The sequence below is a fragment of the Ovis aries genome, chromosome 19 (assembly GCF_016772045.2).
Source record: "Ovis aries strain OAR_USU_Benz2616 breed Rambouillet chromosome 19, ARS-UI_Ramb_v3.0, whole genome shotgun sequence".
NCBI classification, from domain to species: domain Eukaryota; kingdom Metazoa; phylum Chordata; class Mammalia; order Artiodactyla; family Bovidae; genus Ovis; species Ovis aries.
Genome location: NC_056072.1, coordinates 906,501 through 925,315, shown reverse-complemented (window position 1 = coordinate 925,315; position 18,815 = coordinate 906,501). Strand labels below are relative to the sequence as shown.

The 18,815-nt window shown below is 47.7% G+C and overlaps 1 protein-coding gene across 2 annotated transcripts in view; it reads left to right on the top strand.

Annotated features, from left to right (window-relative positions):
• EGFR (epidermal growth factor receptor) overlaps positions 1–18,815 on the top strand; it is a 214,480-nt gene that overhangs the window by 170,122 nt on the left and 25,543 nt on the right. The window contains exons 16-20 of one of the 2 annotated variants that reach the window (XM_015102199.4): positions 4,404–4,442; positions 6,440–6,581; positions 7,376–7,498; positions 8,125–8,223; positions 13,662–13,847. In XM_015102199.4, coding sequence (XP_014957685.2) covers positions 4,404–4,442; positions 6,440–6,581; positions 7,376–7,498; positions 8,125–8,223; positions 13,662–13,847 — 589 coding nt within the window. The remainder of the gene's footprint in view (positions 1–4,403; positions 4,443–6,439; positions 6,582–7,375; positions 7,499–8,124; positions 8,224–13,661; positions 13,848–18,815) is intronic. The other variant, XM_060402043.1, reaches the window with a different exon arrangement.

The window sequence follows — 18,815 nt, the reverse complement described above, 5'->3', positions numbered from 1 at the left end:
CATGGACCTCTTAATCCTCTGATACTCAGATCATCCCCCTCTTACCACACCTGCCCTGTCATTGCCCTCATCCACCATCTCTTCCAATGTAAACTGGCTGAGCTCTGACTGTGAGTATCTCTTCTCAATAACTTCTTGCTAGAAAGCCAATAGGTTTCCCAGCAGCACTTTCAGAAGCTGCATGAAACCTGCTTCTTGTCCAAAATTTGCAGTTCCAGTTTGTACCACTTTGCATAGAGTTCCCATTTTGTTACTTTCTGGAGACTGACAGGCATAATGGGAAAATATAAAAACACTAGTGAGGAGGGATATATTCAGTAGGGTTTAACTTTACCAGTGGTCACCCATTCAGTTCAGTTCAGTCGCTCAGTTGTGTCCAGCTCTTTGCAACCCCATGGACTGCAGCATACCAGGCTTCCCTGTCCATCACCAACTCCTGACACTTTCTCAAACTCATGTTCATTGAGTCGGTGATGCCGCTGAACCATCTCATCCTCTGTCATCCCCTTCTCCTCCTGCCTTCAATCTTTCCCAGCATCAGGGCCTTATCAAATGAGTCAGTTCTTCACATCAGATTGCCAAAGTAGTAGAGTCTCAGCTTCAGCATCAGTCCTTCAAATGAATATCCAGGACTGATTTCCTTTAGGCTGGACTGGTTTGATCTCCTTGCAGTCCAAGGGACTCTCAAGAGTCTCCTCCAACATCACAGTTCAGAAGCATCAATTCTTCGGCACTCAGCTTTCTTCACAGTCCAACTCTCACATCCATACATGACCACTGGAAAAACTATATCCTTGACTAGATGGACCTTTGTTGGCAAGGTAATGTCTCTGCTTTTTAATATGCTGTCTAGGTTGGTCACAGCTTTTCTTCCAAGGAGCAAGTGTCTTTTAATTTCATGGCTGAAGTCACCATTGCAGTGATTTTAGAGCCCAGAAAATAAAGTCTTTCACTGTTTCCATTGTTTCCCCATCAATCTGCCATGAAGATGCAACTGGGTGCCATGATCTTCGTTTTCTGATTGTTGAGCTTTAAGCCAACTTCTCTCTCATCTTTTACTTTCATCAAGAGGCTTTTTAGTTCTTCACATTCTGCCATAGGGTGGTGTCATCTGTGTATCTGAGGTTTTTGATATTTCTCCTAGAAATCTTGATTCCAGCTTGTGCTTCATCCAACCTGGCATTTGGCATGATGTACTCTGCATATAAGTTAAATAAGCAGGGTGACACTATACAGCCTTGACGTACTCCTTTCGCCATTTGGAACCAGTCTGTCTGTTGTTCTATGTCCAGTTCTAACTATTATTTCTTAACCTGCATACAGATCTCTCAGGAGTCAGGTAAGGTGGTCTGGTATTCCCATCTGTTTAAGAATTTTCCAGTTTGTTGATCTGTGATTGATCCACACAGTCAAAGGCTTTGGCATATTCAATAAAGCTGAAGTAGATGTTTTTTCTGGAACTCTCTTGCTTTTTCGATGATCCAGTGGATGTTGGCAATTTGATCTCCTGTTCCTCTGCCTTTTCTAAATCCAGCTTGAACATCTGGAATTTCACAGTTCACCTAATGTTGAAGCCTGGCTTGGAGAATTTTGAGCATTACTTTGCTAGTGGATGAGATAAGTGCAATTGTGCAATACTTAGAACATCCTTTGCCATTGGCTTTCTTTGGGATTGGAATGAAAACTGACCTTTTCCAGTCCCGTGGCCACTGTGAGTTTTCCAGATTTCCTGGCATATTGAGTGCAGCACTTTCACAGCATCATCTTTTAGGATTTGAAATAGCTCAGCTGGAATTTCATCACTTCCACTAGCTTTGTTCGTAATGATCCTTCCTAAGGCCCACTTGACTTTGCATTCCAGGATGTCTAGGTGAGTTATTACACCATCAAAGTTATCTGGGTCATGAAGATCTTTTTTGTATAGTTCTGTGTATTCTTGCCACCTCTTTGTAATATTTTCTCCTTCTGTTAGGTCCATACCATTTCTGTCCTTTATTGTGCCCATCTTTGCATGAAATGTTCCCTTGGTATCTCTAATTTTCTTGAAGAGATCTCTAGTTTTTCCCTCTATTGTTTTCCTCTACCTCTTTGCATTGATCGCTGAGGAAGGCTTTTATCTCTCCCTGCTCTTCTTTAGAACTCTGCATTCAAATGGATATATCTTTACTTTACTCCTTTGCTTTTCACTTCTCTTCTTTTCTAACTATTCTCTAAGGCCTCCTCAGGTAACCAGTTTGCCTTGTTGCATTTCTTTTTCTTGGGGATGGCCTTGATCACTGCCTCCTGTGCAATGTCACGAACCTCTATCCTTAAGTCTTCAGGCACTCTTGTCTATCAGATCTAATCCCTTAAATCTATTTGTCACTTCTACTGTATGATTGTTAGCAATTTTATTTAGGTCATACCTGAATGGTCTAATGGTTTTCCCTACTTTCTTCAATTTAAGTCTGAATTTAGCAATCAGGAGTTCATGATCTGAGCCACAGTCAGCTCCCAGTCTTGTTTCTGCTGACTGTATAGAGCTTCTCCATCTTTGGCTGCAAAGAATATAATCAGTGTGATTTTGGTATTGACCTTCTGGTGATATCCATGTATAAAGTCTAGTCTCATGTGTTCCTGGGAGAGTGCTTGCTATGACCAGTGCACTCTCTCGAAAAACTGTTAGCCTTTTCCCTGCTTCAGTTTTTACTCCAAGAGCAAACTTGCCTGTTACTCCAGGTATCTCTTGACTTCCTACATTTGCATTCCAGTCCCCTATAATGAAGAGGACATCTTTTTTGGGTGTTAGTTCTGGAAGGTCTTATAGGTCTTCATAGAGCCATTTAGCTTCAGCTTCTTCAGCATTACTGTATAATGCTGAATGTATAGACTTGGATTACCATGATATTGAATGGTTTGCCTTGGAAATGAACAGATCATTCTGTCATTTTTGAGGCTGCATCCAAGTACTGCATTTTGGACTCTTTTCAACAAAAGAATTGAGGAGGGCTGGGAGGGTTACTCCATTTCTTCTAAGGGATTCTTTCCCACAGTAGTAGATATAAAGGTCATCTGAGTTAAATTCACCCATTCCAGTCCATTTTAGTTCACTAATTCCTAAAATGTTGATGTTCACTCTTGCTATCTCCTGTTTGACCACTTCCAATTTACCTTGAGTCATGGACCTAACATTCCAGGTTCCTATGCAATATTGCTCTTTACAGCTTCGGACTTGACTTCCATCATCAGTCACAACCACAACTGGGTGTTTCTGTTTTGTTTTGCTTTGGCTCCATCTCTTCTTTCTTTCTGGTGTTATTTCTCCACTCTTCTCCAATAGCATAATGGGCACCTACTGACCTGGGTTATTCATCCTTCAGTGTCATATCTTTTTGCCTTTTCATACTGTTCATCCATTAGCAGATATTTTTTTGTCTTTGATGATTATGGTTTTCCTAGGAGATAACAGATTATGAGAAAAGGAGAAGCCTGTGTCTGGTGTAGGGAGGAAATTCCGTAAGCTTTTAGGGCCAAGACTACATTGTCTGACTCCATGGAAAAGGGGTCTTAGACCCTCAACACCAAGAGGAGTACAGTGCAGAGATGAGAGCCCTTGAATGACATAGAAAATGACTAGACCCATACGGCAGTGTACATCAAACAAGCACAAATCCTCTTCACATAACCTGAACGGGGCTTCTTCATCTTTCCTCCAGCCAAGAATGTTAGTCTTCTCCATTGAACTGGAATATTCAGTCTTGCTATTGAATATTCAGTCTTGCATTGACAAATATTGCTGTACTTCAAAACCAACTTTTTCTGCCTTTTTGTCCGTCATCCTGTAATCAGAATAGCAGATGGTAGTAACCCCCCAGAACGGGAACCCAGGTGCTGAGGGGACACGTTAAGACAAATGCTATCTATGCTTCGTGTATGACATCTTAGTTGTGTGGAGGTGGGTGAAGCCAGTTTCTGACTTTCTGGGTCTGACATCATCCCCAGTTCCCTGCCCTGAGATGCACATTGTTACTTGTCTGTCCCCACCTTAATCAGTGTGGTCCAGGAAATGGTTCTGATCTCAGCTCCCTCCACCTCCTGCCCACATGGATGTTCTAGAGCCAGCTATAAGGCATCTGAACCTCTGTTAAAAGTAAGACATGAAAACATTTCAATAACAAAGACCAGAAGCTGCCTACTCTGTTCAATCCCTATCACAAACTGGACCCTCAAAACTACTTGCTTAGTGAATGAACAAATGAATAAATGCATGATAAATAAATGATTAAGCAATATTGAGACACATTGTGAGTCTAATGATTTAAAAGTAATTTGACACATGTCACCTTATGATTTAATAAAAACTCCCCAAGAAAAAATGATAAATAAAATGATTGAAATGTGTCTTTACCTTTCAATTCCTACAGCTGTATAGGGCCAGGTCTTGAAGGCTGTGCAGCAAATGGGTAAGTGTGATGCTTTGTGTGTGATGACCTGACCAGAAACAACCAATAGTTCTGTGGGCAAGGGTAATGCTCTCTCACTTTTCCAACTCCCCTCTGCCCTGGCAGGTTCTCACTTCTCCCCAAGCCAAACTGGGCATTCCTAGCAGAACCCACCCTGCCTGCATTCCTGGCTGTGTCCCAGCGATGGGAGAGCAACACAGGGCATCAGTGCCAGGCCTCTTCCACATATAGAGCCAGCCTCACCACCTGGTGCTCCTCTTTCTATACAACCCGTCATTGCTCCATGGCTCACAGTATTATTGGATGCTTCTTCTCTTCCAGCTTCTCTTCTCTTTCCTCACTAACCCAGTTGACCCTCAACTTGTATTTGAATGACCTTTCTGTTTGATGACAGAGCTCCAACTGTGGGGATTTCTCCCCTTACTTCCTTTTCTAAACACATGACTTCCTTCAGTATTTCAGTTGTAATCTGTTTGCCATCATTGCCTGAAATGCTACACAGAGAAAAGCAGAATTGAGACTTTCTATTCAGTCTCATCAGGAAAGAATGATATTATCAATTAATAATATCTGTCATGGAATCAGAATTATACACAAGACACCCACCAGATACCCCCAAACACTAGCCAAATATCCAGGCACCTCTGCCATCTCTACTAATGTTGACAAAACTCCTCCCCTCAACAACTTTCCTCAGCATCAGTCAGCTCAGTCTCTTGCCCAAGAATTAGCCAAGATAACCGATCCCTTTTACTATCAAGTGAAACATTAAAGACAAATAAGGAAGTTTCTCAAAGACAAAGGTTGCCTTTTATGCCCCTCTTCACTTGAGCCATGAGGACACCAGCAAGCTTCATCCTCTCTCCATGCTGCAGTCAGTATCTTAGCAGTGAGGTTTTCCATCGTATCCCCACCCCGAAACCAGTCAATGACCTTTGTTGTATTCATTCTTTCCATTTGCTCTCTTTTCACCCACCCTCACTATCCATGGAACATATACTCTGTACAGATTATTCCTTTTACCTTTCAATGTCCCCTTCAAAATAGTAAAAACCTATTAATTCAAACTACATTAACTAGAATAGTATAACTCAAGACATGACTTTTGTATGTGCTAAGAAGAATGTGTTCTAAGTACTATTTACATAAAGTACATTTGACACTTAAGAGAAATCTGTAAGAATGCTGGCACATTTTTTCTGTGTAAATTGTGCTACTAATTATTCTTTGATATTCATTAACTGCCTGAAAATACGAAGTTTGTATATATAGATTTTTTAAAATTTATTTATTGCCAGAAGCTCAGATGGCACAGGTGCTTAAAAAACAGTAGCTTTATAAAGATTCTAAATTCAGAATCTACTCATTCAGACAGCTCTTTCCCCAGTGAGTTTTGGGTTTTTGCTCTCCCCTGCTGGGGAAAGGGGGTGGGGGAGGGGAACTGGAGCATGACCTCACTTATCTATGACAGCTCCACTCTGTGTGGAAATCCTGTCCCCGCCTTACCCCTCCGCACATTCATACAGCACTTCACACGGTTCTCACCCCATGTTATAAGTCCAGGATCCCTCAAGCAGTCTCCACAGTTTTGAAAGGGTCCCTCCGTCCAGCCTGGCCAGCAGACATCACATGAGGAGGGTGTGCTTCTAACGAGCGGAGACACCCAGGGGAGACACACAAATTCGTGCAGAAAGCATGACTGACTCCAAGCTATTTTTCGAGTTATGTTCCCTTAATCAACAGACGACAACATACTCTTCATAGCGAGAAGTCCAAATGATACCCAGTTTAAAAATCCAAAAAGGTGGGGTGAGGAGGCTATTATACTGAAGAAAGTTGAAAACCTGCCCTGGGAATATTAATCTGCCTTCCTTGACAAGCTGTGCACTCTTGCACTGAGACAGTTCTAAATGATGTCATGTCATCCACACACATGGGAAATACAGGAAATGCCAACATGACCAACCAACCCCCCTTGTGTGTCCACCTTGTTCCAGGCCCAAGATCCCGTCCATTGCCACGGGCATCGTGGGCGGCCTGCTGCTGGTGTTGGTGCTCGCCCTGAGCGTCGGCCTCTTCATGCGCAGGCGCCACATCGTGCGCAAGCGCACACTGCGCCGGCTGCTGCAGGAGCGTGAGGTGAGCTGGGCAACCACCAGGCGGTGACTTACAGATGAGATTGCATGACTGCTTTACTAATAAATGAAAAAGCCAGGAGAATCTCTGAATGTCCAGTTATAAGCCAGGCCGTATACACTTTGGTACTTGTATTTAGTGACATGCAGCTGTTTCCAGGGTAAGTCCTGCTGCCGGTTACCTAGCTATGGTGCCCACCGCCCAGCTGGTTCTGCTCTGTGGTCGGTGAGGGGGAAGCTGGCGCACAGAGGCCCGTGAGTTGCTGTAAGCACAGGAGGTGTCACTTTGTAAAATGCCACCGTTCCCACCAGTGACTCTTTTTTGAGCCATGACTGTGACTAGTATTGTCTGTGACACCATGATTTCAGGAAAAGGGCTTCAGGTGGTATCTGTGTCCATATGTATGTCAAAGCCAGAGCCCCCAGGAGGAGGGACCCATGGCAACTTCAGCAGCATGGCTGTGCAGGGCTCAGATGGACTACCAAAATGACCACCACACAAGCTTGCCCTCCCCCCAAGCTTTCCTAGCCTGATCACAGAAACAGAAATTGCACTTATTGCCCAGGAGCTGTTCTGTTCAAGGTCACCTGCTTTGGAGGATGTGGGAGATGTCAGCACCCGTTCTTTCAGTGTCTGTCACCAAGTTCCCTAGAACAGGTATCCCCGTCTGGGGAGTGAGTGGGGCAAGTTCTCTGGGCCAGAGCATGAGCGCACCTCCTGCCACATGGTGTCAGGAGCTGCCACCCCATCCCTGGGCCAGACAGGCAGGCATCAGCTCTTCCCCTTGTCTCTCACAGCTCGTGGAGCCTCTGACACCCAGCGGAGAAGCTCCTAACCAAGCTCTCTTGAGGATCTTAAAGGAAACGGAATTCAAAAAAGTCAAGGTGTTGGGCTCAGGAGCATTCGGCACCGTGTACAAGGTGAGCCTGACGCTCCTAGTCTTGGATCTTGGGGTCCCCCGTCCTCTGCTGTGGTCCTTATCACGGTGGGGTGCTCTTCGTGTCAGTGAGGGTTTAGGAAATTCCAGTATTTTTCTTAGGTTGTCTCGACAAAATCTTTTATAATCAGAGTGACAAGGAAGTGGTCCACTTGGGCACAGATGATTTCATGGAGGACACAGTGAGTTTTTAGAGGATGGGTGGCACAAGTCAGTCTGAAAGAGTGTGGCCTGTCCCCAAAGGGCAGCATCCGAATGAAGCCCAGCTCAAAACAGCTTCCTCTTCATTCATTTTTTCTACGCCCTCTTTGCTTAATCTGATCTCAGTTAGGCCTAGACCCGGTATCTCAGAATTCTGTACAAAATGACTCACACTGCCTCTGTAACTTACACGAGCTAAAGGGTTTTATCTAACTACTCTGATTCCTGGGACACAGCAGCTAAAGAGCTGCTGAGCGGTCATGACTCCCAGCCTGGGTGGCCTTGGGTGCAGAGCTGTGCTTCCTCACCCTTTGGGGTATGGCCACCAATGACACCCAGCCAGGCCAGGAGCCACATCTTACATGTGTGACCACTGCCAGCCAATGACTTCTCCTCTCTTTGTTATAGGGACTCTGGATCCCAGAAGGCGAGAAGGTTAAAATTCCTGTAGCTATCAAGGAATTAAGAGAAGCCACGTCTCCCAAAGCCAACAAGGAAATTCTTGATGTGAGTTTCTGCTTTGTTCTCTAGCTGTCTACAGGCATGGACATCAGAAGCTACCTTTTCTCGTGGTCGGCAGCACATTTCCGTGTTCTGGACTTCTCATCACCACGTTCTAAATGGTCACTTTTCACTTTTGCTGTATTTTTTCCTTCTGGCTACGCAGTTGGTATAATTCTCTCTCATAGAGATGACCAACTCTTCTGTTCTCTTAACACCCCAAAAGGATGGGAACCTGTGGTCCCTGGGCATCCACCAGGGGCTGGTGGCTTCCCCTTGCCATCTCAGTGATGCCTCTGGCTGACCTGTGGTACTGTAGTTGTTGTGTTCAGCATGCCTTGGGAAAGAAACAGAAGCATGAGGCAGCCTGTTCAGGGTCACGAAGCTGGGTAGGTTTCCAGCACCTGGTTACTTCTGATTCTGAAATGTGTGTTCATTTTCTTCCACCAAATATCTCACTTTGAAATGGCTTTTTAAAGCTACCTAGGATTAACAATTTCATGCTCCATAAACTCTATAATCTGTTGCTCACCTTCTGTACTTTTTCTCAAAATAACTTAAATGTTATTTCCAGTGAGTGCCATTTTATGGAGTCTTTGAAATACTCCGTAAGGTTATTATTGTTACATGCTTTTACTTTAGATTCTGTTGAACTTTTCCCATCTTCCTTTGGACCCTCACTAGCCAGTGAGGCCTCTGCATGGTCTTAGAAAGAGGCTGGAAGAAGGAGGAGCCAGCCTGACATTGGGCAGAACCTACTGCGGGAGAAAGCTCAGGAAGTTCTGGGGGATGCACCCCTGTGGGCCCCGGCTAACAGCACTGCCGCCACTCGCTGTGGATGGATGTGGGTTTTTCTTGCTCTTTTCCCAAAGCAGAGCCAGTGAGGTGGAGGGGCTCAGCAGTGAGTTAGGAGAACAGTCAATTAAAAAGGAAAGTGACTGCCTTTACTGACTCAGAAATCTAGTTCATCTTGCAGCCAAGAAAGACAAAGGTCAAATGTAATAGTTCCCCGCTCATATCTAACCGACAGAATAATATGGTGAGCAAAGCAAACAGGCCTTTTTTAAAATGTGTTCAGACGCTGAGCTTCCCAAGAGGAAATCTTCTCCATCCGCATTTCTCCAGGCAGCCTTTCCTCCTTTCATTTTGCAGCAGGAAGGTCTCACTGCAGTATTTTCTTTGTGAAGGAATAATTATTAACACAGTGCAGCAGGAAATCTTACACACTGATGATATGCTTATCAAGCCAAGTTACCTTTCATTTTAGCAGTTTACAAATTAATGTGGAGTCTGTTAATATAATGTCAGGTCCTATTTACATAACCATGAAAAGTGTAATAAGCAAGCCATTTGTGAAGTCTCTTCACTTACAACCTCTAGCTCCTTTTCCTACACCGTTAAAAAGAAAATATTTTAGCAGAATTTGCTTCCTTAACTCACTTTTTACTCATTCAAGACATTCTAATAACTTTCACAAAATGTGAATTTTGACAATATTCTCTGTGCAGAGTTAAGGGCAATTTTGAAGATAGTAGCAATACTTTGGAAAAGAAGTAGTTTCGCTGAAAAGGACCCTCCAGAACCCCTAAAACTGGAGGAAATCTGCTTTCATGGGGCAGGGGTAGGGTAGAAAATAGAGAAAGTAAAGACTTAGAAAAAGTGTTTAAAGCCCTGTTTGCCTCTTGCTCTTTCTCTGGGCTCCTCTCCTTCTCTCCCTCTGGCCCACTCCTGCTTTCTTCTTTCTGCTCTGACACCCACCCTGTGGCTGTTCTGGGAGAGGACAGCAGCCTGAGGCCTTGGTCTGCCTGTCCTGAAGCTCCGTCTGCCCCACAAACACGAAGCCACTCTGATAGGGTGGGTGCTGCCATGGGGAGCCCCTAAGGAAAGGGAAAACTAAAGCCAAGGCAGTTTCAACAGTCAGTTAAAGGGCAAGTTAATCCTGTGACCAGGCTGCCCAGGGGGCTGAGTGTGGGCTTGGCTCACACGCACTTGTAAACGGCTCCAGCTTCCCATGCTTTTATTCCCCTACCCAGGCCAGCACTAAGTTCCAGCACACATGCCCTCTACCCCTCGTGTACGGTGCCATCAGTGGTGGCTTAGGTACTGGGAAGCTTCAAAAGTATTCTTAAAGCTGGGCATATGCCTTTCCTGAAGGAGTTTAATGTTTAGTGAAATCCCTTTTCCCCAGTCCTTAACATAAACTAGTTCACAGATGAGGGAGACATGCAAGAAAGAAGGCCCAAACAATCATTTCGACAACTGGATAAAATAATAGATTTTCAAGGCCGCCAAGCCTCAGAAGCTCTGCTGCCCCGTGACTCTGACCTCAGCCTTGGGAGCCTCTGAGCGTGGGTTCTGCCTGCCAGTCTGCAGACTGATCAGAGATGGTGAGGAATACCAAGCATTCTTGCTGTAGGTCACAGAGCACCTTTGAGATTCCAAGATAAACAGCTAAGAACAAAGCTCACGTTAACTTCTGCACACACTGAATAGGACACGTGACTGGACAGCATCCCCACTGAGCTCAGGCTGAGCCGTGCAGAAGGGACACCCCAGCTCTGGTGCTGCACCAGATGTTAATAGGAGCTAGGGCCTGGCAGCGCTCCAGGCTCTGTGTGGCCCGACACCCACACCCGTGCTCCACTCCCTGAGCCCTGGGTCAGCCCCTCACGGCCCACAGCAGATGGGCTGTTCAGACTGCTCTGCTCTGCAGATTTTTCTCCTCTCTGAAGCGAGTACATGTTTCCAAATCTCAACCAGATCTTGAGAAAATAGAAACAGCCAGAGGATTACTTTGGTGTTATGGTTGTACAGTTTCCCAGACTCGGGAGAGAGACGTGATTTCTGCTTTTCTGGCAATTGCATGGCCTATTAATCTTTTCGTAGACTTTCTAGTTTAAATTTGAGTGGGCACAGAAACAGCATGCAGAAGAGATTCACATATGTGCTCTGTGTTACAAGGTCTAGGGCTTTCTTTCTCAGCAAGTCTTCCCCAGTCTGTGGGGTTAGTTCGCAGCAGGAAGGACGGCTGAGGGGCCCTGGAGGCCAACAGCCTGGGGTGGGAAGACTCTAGTGGGCCCAGTCCTGACAAGAAGTGTGATCTTGGGCGTGGTTCACTGGGTCTCAATTTCCTCTTCAGACGAATAATAGCTTCAGGAGGAACCACTTGCCTGCCTTCTCCAGCCCTAACTTTTTATCAGTTGTTGTTGTTTAGTTGCTAAGTTGTGTCTGACTGTTTGTGACCCCATGGACAGCAGCACAGCAGGCTTCCCTGTCCTTCACCATCTCCCCAAGTTGGCTCAAACTCAGGTCCACTGTGTCAGTGATGCCATCCAACCATCTCAGTCTCTGTTGTCCCCTTCTCCTCTTGCCCTCAATCTTTCTATGAGTCAACTCTACGCATCAGGTAGCCAAAGTATTGGAACTTCAACATCAGTCCTTCCAATGAATATGCAGGGTTGATTTCCTTTAGGATTGACTGGTTGATCTCCTTGCAGTCCAAAGGACTCTCAAGAGTCTTCTCCAGCACCATAATTCGAAAGCATCAGTAGCTTTTTATCAATAGCCCTCTGAAAAATGAAGAGCTGTCTGAATGTCCATTGTGTTAAATATTTACTCTGCTCTTTAACATGGTGATGCTGCATTTACCACCAGAGGAGAAGGGCCGCCTGCCCATGAAGGTGGGGTATCGCCTACTCAGGGTGCTTGTTCTAAAGCAAGTAGCAGAGCTGCAGTCTCTCGTGTTAGCGGAAGTGACAGGGTCTCTGATTTGTGTGATTTCAATGTAGTTCAGCTGTGGTGTTTCTGAGGTATTTCTAGAGGTGTGTCAGGCAGCACAGAAGCACCACAGGGGAACAGGTGCTGGGGAGAGGGAGACACCTAACAAGCTCCCCCTCCCTGCAGCTCACACAGCACACCCGCTGGGATGGGTCCAAAAATCAGCATTTCTGGCAGTTTGGCCAGCAGCACTGAGCCTGCTGCCCTGAGGGAACAACTGCAGGAAGCCAGGAAAGGTTAGCTTAGATGGGAGCCAGGGAGGCCTTCAGAGGAGGGGCAGCCAGGGAAAGCGGAGGTGGAGGGGCATTCCGGACAAAGCCCCTGCTAGGGCCGAGTATGGGAGAGCAGTGAGCGGGTGGAGCAGCGGGGCCTGTGGGAGGAGAGGCCCGGCGAGGCGTGGGGGCCTCCCCGGAACGGTGAGGCCCGGGGAGAGTTACTGCAGACGCTGGTGTTTAGGACATTGAGGACATTTGTGTTTCGGACTCTGCGTTCGCCCCGGTCCCTCCACCCATCTGCTCTGTCCCCACTGTCCGCTCCTGAGGCACAGCTCCCGGCAGCCCCCTCAGGTGCCTTCGCCTCCCAGGCGGCGTTGGCTCCTGCACAGGGAGCCCAGCCCCGGCCACATCAGTGGGCAGAGCGGGAAAGGCACCTCTGAACTTTCTCTTGGAGACAAGGCGGTCCCTTTTGTGTCTGTATAAAAGGTCAGCATCCTTGTACTCTAAAGGGAAAGAGATTGAGTTTATTGGTAGAAATTTAAGATGCCCTAATTCTTAGACAAAAACGAGGCCCAGCTATGTGCTTGGTTTAAATGAAGTCAGCTTCCTCCAGCCAAGGATAGCAGAAGAGTTAAAATGAAATCCGTAGTTGTGAGTCTGTGTCAGGCCTCTGCCCTGGCCGCCTCTGAGTCAGCAGGGTTAGGGTTGGGGGAAGTGGTTTTCCTTTCCCAAAACTGCGGCCGGCAACACAGACCACCTCTTAAGAGATGAATCCTGGGTCGCCCACAGAGTCTGCGATCACTGCAGGTGTAATGTCCTGTCTCCGTTTCAGAGCCGGCACATGTACACAGAAAGGCCTTCTTTCTCCGCTGTGTGTGGTGGAAGTGCCTGTGGTCCCAGCAGTGTTGAGGGCGGGGTGGTGGATCGGGGCGGGGGGGGGGGGGGGTCCTCCTCTGCCCGCCACAGAGGAGAAGTGAAGACTGACCTCCCAGAGCTCTCGCCATCACCTCGGTGCCCGTGGTGAGGGTTCCTTAGTCAGTGGCCAGGTCATCATCAGGATGTGGGTTGCCACCCGCTCCAACAGCGTTTTAAACTGAGGCATCTTTGGCTCTGAGGCGGAGGTCCTCGTAATGACTCAGCATCACCCAAACTTGCGGACATCAGGTCTTGCTTTCACCCAGCACTTTGCTAGTGGCGAGCAATGCCGGGGTCTCTCTGTGGTGCCGAATGCCACCTGCAGGCAGAGGGTGCCTCCGCCCACCAGATGTCCGGTCACTGCCTGGCCTCACGTGCCAGGGATCCTGTGTGAACATCCACTGCTCTAGAAATGGACATGCGTCCATTTCACACTGAAACTCCAGTTGGGTTTTTAATCTAGGAAGGGTCTGCCTGCTTGTTCCTGTAGCCATGGCGGGGAACCGCGCTGACATGCCTTCTCCTCCTCTCCCACAGGAGGCCTACGTGATGGCCAGTGTGGACAACCCACATGTGTGCCGCCTCCTGGGCATCTGCCTGACCTCCACAGTGCAGCTCATCACACAGCTCATGCCCTTCGGCTGCCTGCTGGACTACGTCCGTGAGCACAAAGACAACATCGGCTCCCAGTACCTGCTCAACTGGTGTGTGCAGATCGCAAAGGTAACTCGCAGGCAGCCAGCACTGAGTGCCGGCAGGCAGGGCCACAAAGCAGGGCCCGCAGCTACGTCTGCTGCTTGCTGTGCCCTCACCTCCTGGGCTGATGTGATCGTTAGAGGGAGCCCCAAAGAACAGCAGCAAGGGGCAAAAAACAACCACCAGGAAGTCAACAATTGCATTCTCCGTCCTAGGAAAGCAGAGAGTTTGTCAGGAGGGGTGTGTGTGTGTGTGTGTGTGTGTGTGTGTGTGTGTGCACGTGTGCATAGGCACAGCGTAGACTTTATTTTGGATTAAGTTGAATTGATTGTCTTTGGCGTCAGATTAGTGCCTCTCCCACTCCACATTGAAAATCTAATTATTCAGCTACATTTGCACAGTTGGGTGCTCTCAGAATGGTTGATGTTAGTGTCTTATTTCCCTGGCATTCTTTTTGTTGAATACTATGGTAATTTGTAGCAGAGGATGAGGTATGGCTTTCACGCAGGCGGAACTGGTAACAAAACCAGCAAACCAGCCCACATGAGGCTGTCAGGTGACAGAGGGCTGGGTGGACAGGCAGGTGCTGTCTCTGATGTGTGGTGGCAGGAGGTAAACAGATGCTGCTTGTGCTTCTTGAGGCTCCTCACACATTCCGCTGTCAACAGGCTAGAGTGAGGAAGGAGCTGGTAGGGGCGGTGGGCAGACGGTGACAGGGGGCTACACCTGTGAGCTGAAGCCAGGAGCTGAGCGCCAGGTATTTAGCTGCTCGTATGGGCTCACAAAGACTTTCTTTCATCTCAGATCTCTCTTTCTTGATCACAGCACTGCATCAGTTATTTGCAACCCAACTTGCTAATTCTGTTTCTTCTAACAGTGGGTATACCTTTCACTCAGTTGAATGAATGGAATCTGTGGATGAGTCCCACCCCAACCCCCTCAGCCCTGGAGAGTGGTTATTAGCTGGAGGAGACCAGGGAGGCAGGGAGCCTCTCGTCTCCCAGCCCTGTCAAGTCCTGGTTGCTCCTCTCACCCAGGGCAGCAGTGCTGCTCGGTCCTGTGGAGTTACAGTTCTCCCAGAACTGAGGGGCTCCACCAGGCTGTCAGGCAGCAGGCTGCCTCCTGGGAAAACAGACAGCAGCATGACACTGTTTTTCTGCGGCCGCTGGGCTTACTGTCTCAGCCACGGCCCCAGAGGCTCCAGCACCCTAGGAGCGGGAGAGCGCCTTCTCAGACCCCCGCCCATCACCCAGTGCTCCTGTCATTGGCACGGCCACAACCCTGGTTTCAGAACAGAGGGAATCACGTGGCCATGCTAACCAATGGTCCTGACGAGCCTGTGCACCTTAGTGCTGCGGTCTCGTGAAGATGTGCTTATTTCTGTTTGTCTGACTGCGTTAGTTTCCTAGGGCTGCCACCAAAGATCGTGACAGACTCGGTAGCTTTCCACAGTGGAAACTTATTCTCTCACAGTTCTGGAGGTTGGAAGTCCAGAATCAAGGGGTCTGCTTTCAAGGTACTGCTTTCTGATTCAGCAGAGAAACCTCACTATTGTGCTGGCCCAGCTGTATCGATGCAGCATCTATCCTGCCAGGATAGGAAAGTAATGGTCTCCTCAGTTGTAAGGAGAGAAATTTGCTGTTGGGTTAGTTACTATTTACCTTAAGTATTAAACAGTTTTCTTTGTAAAACTTAGAAATGAAACTACCCAGAAACAGTTGGTGGCTGACCAGAAAGTAAACTTGCTGGCATTTTCAAAGTGGAATTTACTGACTTACAAATGTCCTCACTGATTCACAAAGGCACAGGCTCTCTTGGGAAGTATTACACAGGTTTATTGTCCTCACTAAACTGGAGGAAGACAAGTAACACTATATCACCCAGGCACAAGGAAAAAGAAAAGAAGCAGAGGTGGCCTGGGGGAGATTCCTGTAGGGGTTTGGAGACCAGAGGCACCCTTCCATTCAGGGCTAGAGTGGAGTCTAGACTCAGGTCTCAGGAGGCTGTGGTCCCATTACCCGCTCTGTGATCCCCCCGTCCTAAGCTCCCAGCTCTTGAAGGTACACAGAGCTCTCACTCACGGGGAGTAACTTAGGTGCTTCAGAAAGTGTGTCCATTCTTTCTGGCTACTTAAACTAGCTAGTAAATTCCAAAATAACTAGATGGGATGATAATGTCATAAAATCTTAGAATCCAAAAGATGTGCTGGACTTCAACTGAGAGAACACTGCTGCCGTGCCAGGCTGTTCCTTGGAGCACCACAGACGCATACTGCGAATCCTGGAGCACTACAGACGCATACTGCGAATCCTGGAGCACTACAGACGCATACTGCGAATCCTGAGTAAATCAGCTCCCCAGGCTTTCATTTAACATTTTCTCCAGCTTTGGGACAGCAGAGCTTTCTTTCACCTAACCTGGATTAAGATCTCACAGAAGTTAGTTTTCAGAGAGATAAGTTTCAGATCTTGACCAGGCCCCAGTGAGATTTGAAGGCAGCTGTTGGGGAAGGGGGATCCGGGGGAGAAACTGTCAGAAAGAAACTGACCACAACTTTGTAAGCACCAGACTACACCTAGTGCATTCTATAAGATGTGACTTGATAAGGATGAACTTCAAAAGGGATTCCATTCAAGGGATTCATTTCTTAAGCACACAGGACACTTAGTTTGGTCTCAGTTCATTTGAAAATGCCCCAGGTGTTTTCACAGTTCACACATTTATAGGAGTTCTCAGGTCGTGTGAACAGCTAAGAGAAGACCCATCCAGGTTAGGGGAGGAAGGTGGTCCTGCCTCTAACGGGAGAGAATGAAAATCGTGCTGGCAAAGGAGCTGTCATCCGTCACCCTCACTCGGCCTTTGGGGGGGAGACGCTGACCATCCCGTGCAGCTCACGTGCACAGCCTCCTGTCTCGGCCCAGGGGGCTCTGGCCTTTGCGCCTAGGTCTGCTCCCCTTCCCCGCACCACCCAGGTTTCCTGTTCTCCAGATCAGGACTCCTAAAGGTGAGGTTCCAAGCAGCCCCAGCCCCGCTGACGGACTGTGCAGCTTAAGGGTGGTGATTCAGCCTCCATCCACGGGGCCAGAGAAGACTCCCCCCAGAGCTGATTCATCTGCAAAGCACACACCTGCATAGCACCCCGAGGCACCAAGACCGCAGACAGGACAGAGACAGACAGCAGATCCAGCCGCCAGGTGCTTTCAGTTATTCGGATTTTTTTTTCATTCTTACATTGTTCCATAAAAGATTACAGTTGAACTTAACCTAAATGATCACTTTACATTATGTCCTTACAAAGCCAAAAGTTGCTGTACGATTAAAGCATATTCCTCAGCTCTTAGACATTTCATTTAGTTATTTCTTGAGCATTTATCTGTCAGTGTCCAGTATCATGTGAAATATATATATATAATTAGACAAATTTTCTTATTTCCCTAAACTTATGAACAGGTAAGGAAAACAGATCCATAGAGAGCTAACAATGCAGGAGGAAATGAGGGGGTGAGATCGGGAGAGGTGGGGACCAGACTCCCAGAGGCTGCTGTACAAGCCACATGGGGACCAGCAAAGTGGGCTCAGCCTGCCAGTCAAGCGCCAGGTATGGGGGCGGCAGTGGTGAGGCAGGCACCCCACACCCTCTGGAGTCCTGGACGTGGCTTGGTTCTGTGGACGGGAGTGAGAGCCAGGTCCTGTCCTGGGAGTTGTCTGAGGGAGCAGTGGGCGGTGACGGAGAGACGCTGAGGGCTGCTGAGGAATGAGGGGTGGGGCAGGAGGGGAAGGGGATACCCCCCAGGGACCTGCAAGCCCAACTTCATCATGAAAGCCAAGGGCACCAGGCAGGTATTTATTCATGATCTTACTTTTGGGGAAAGTGTAGCAGGACATGGCAGCGGCCTAATTCAAGGCCATGTCCAAAAGGGTGGAGTAGAGAGGATGGATTTGGCATCCAGGAGGAAATGATGACAATCACAGCAGTGATGCAGCATTCTACTGGGTGCTGTCCTAAGTGCTCCAGAGGGATTAACTCGTTTAATCCTCTGAGTAGCCTGTCTTACATGTGGAGAGAGTGAGATAAGGGTATTTAAGTAACATGCCAAGTTCTCAAGCACATAAGCAGCAAAACCAAGATTTGATCCCAGGCATCCTTGCTCCCACTTCTGTGCTTTTCCCCAGCCCTTGATGTCACAATCAGAGTGCAGCCCCCAGACCAGTGAGCCTAGCAGGCCTCCTGTCCCTACCTAGCAGAAGCTTGGTGTCTGGAACAGGATATTCTGATACTTGCCTGCCTCTCCTGAGGGCAGGGCCCAGTGGTGTGGAGGCTGTGCTTCATTGAACTCTGCCAGAGCCTTCTGTCTGCCTTCTGCTTCCTACTTACGCCATCTCCATAGTCATCAGGTCACATCCCCCCTCATCCCCCCTCTTGGTTAAAAAGTCTATTAGAAATGCAGCTCAGGTCTGCCTCTCCCTCTGGGCTTCTACTGAGAGCTCCAGGGTGCTGCAGTGCCTGGGAAAGCAGTCTGTGAATGTCAGACCCAGCCCGGGCCTTCCTCTGTGAGCGTTGTGCCAGGAACATCTTCACATCCCTCATGGGGTGTCCACAGGTCCCAGCGTGAAGGCGGCACTTCAGATCCCCTTTTAACCTCATTTTTGCAACATCCATCTTCGCTGTCCTGTGTTAATTGACAAAATAAATATATTCCGTTAAACTGAAGTGAGGATCTCAGAGAAGAACCAGGGAAATACTTTTCCATGAAGCCCCACGAGGCTTAAACACTGATGTTGCTTCCTGTGGTTCTGTTTGGATTCTGAGAGTTCTCGAGCAGTGTCAGGGCTCTTATCTTTGGTGCTGGTTAAAATCTTAACTGTGTGAGGCCCTGAGATGGCCTTTCAAGCCCTCTGTGTTATGTGGGACAGAAACCAAGGAATAGAGTTTCACGTAAGTTCAAAGGAGGCTAATCTTATCCTGTAATTATCTCTGACTTTTAAATCCCTCTG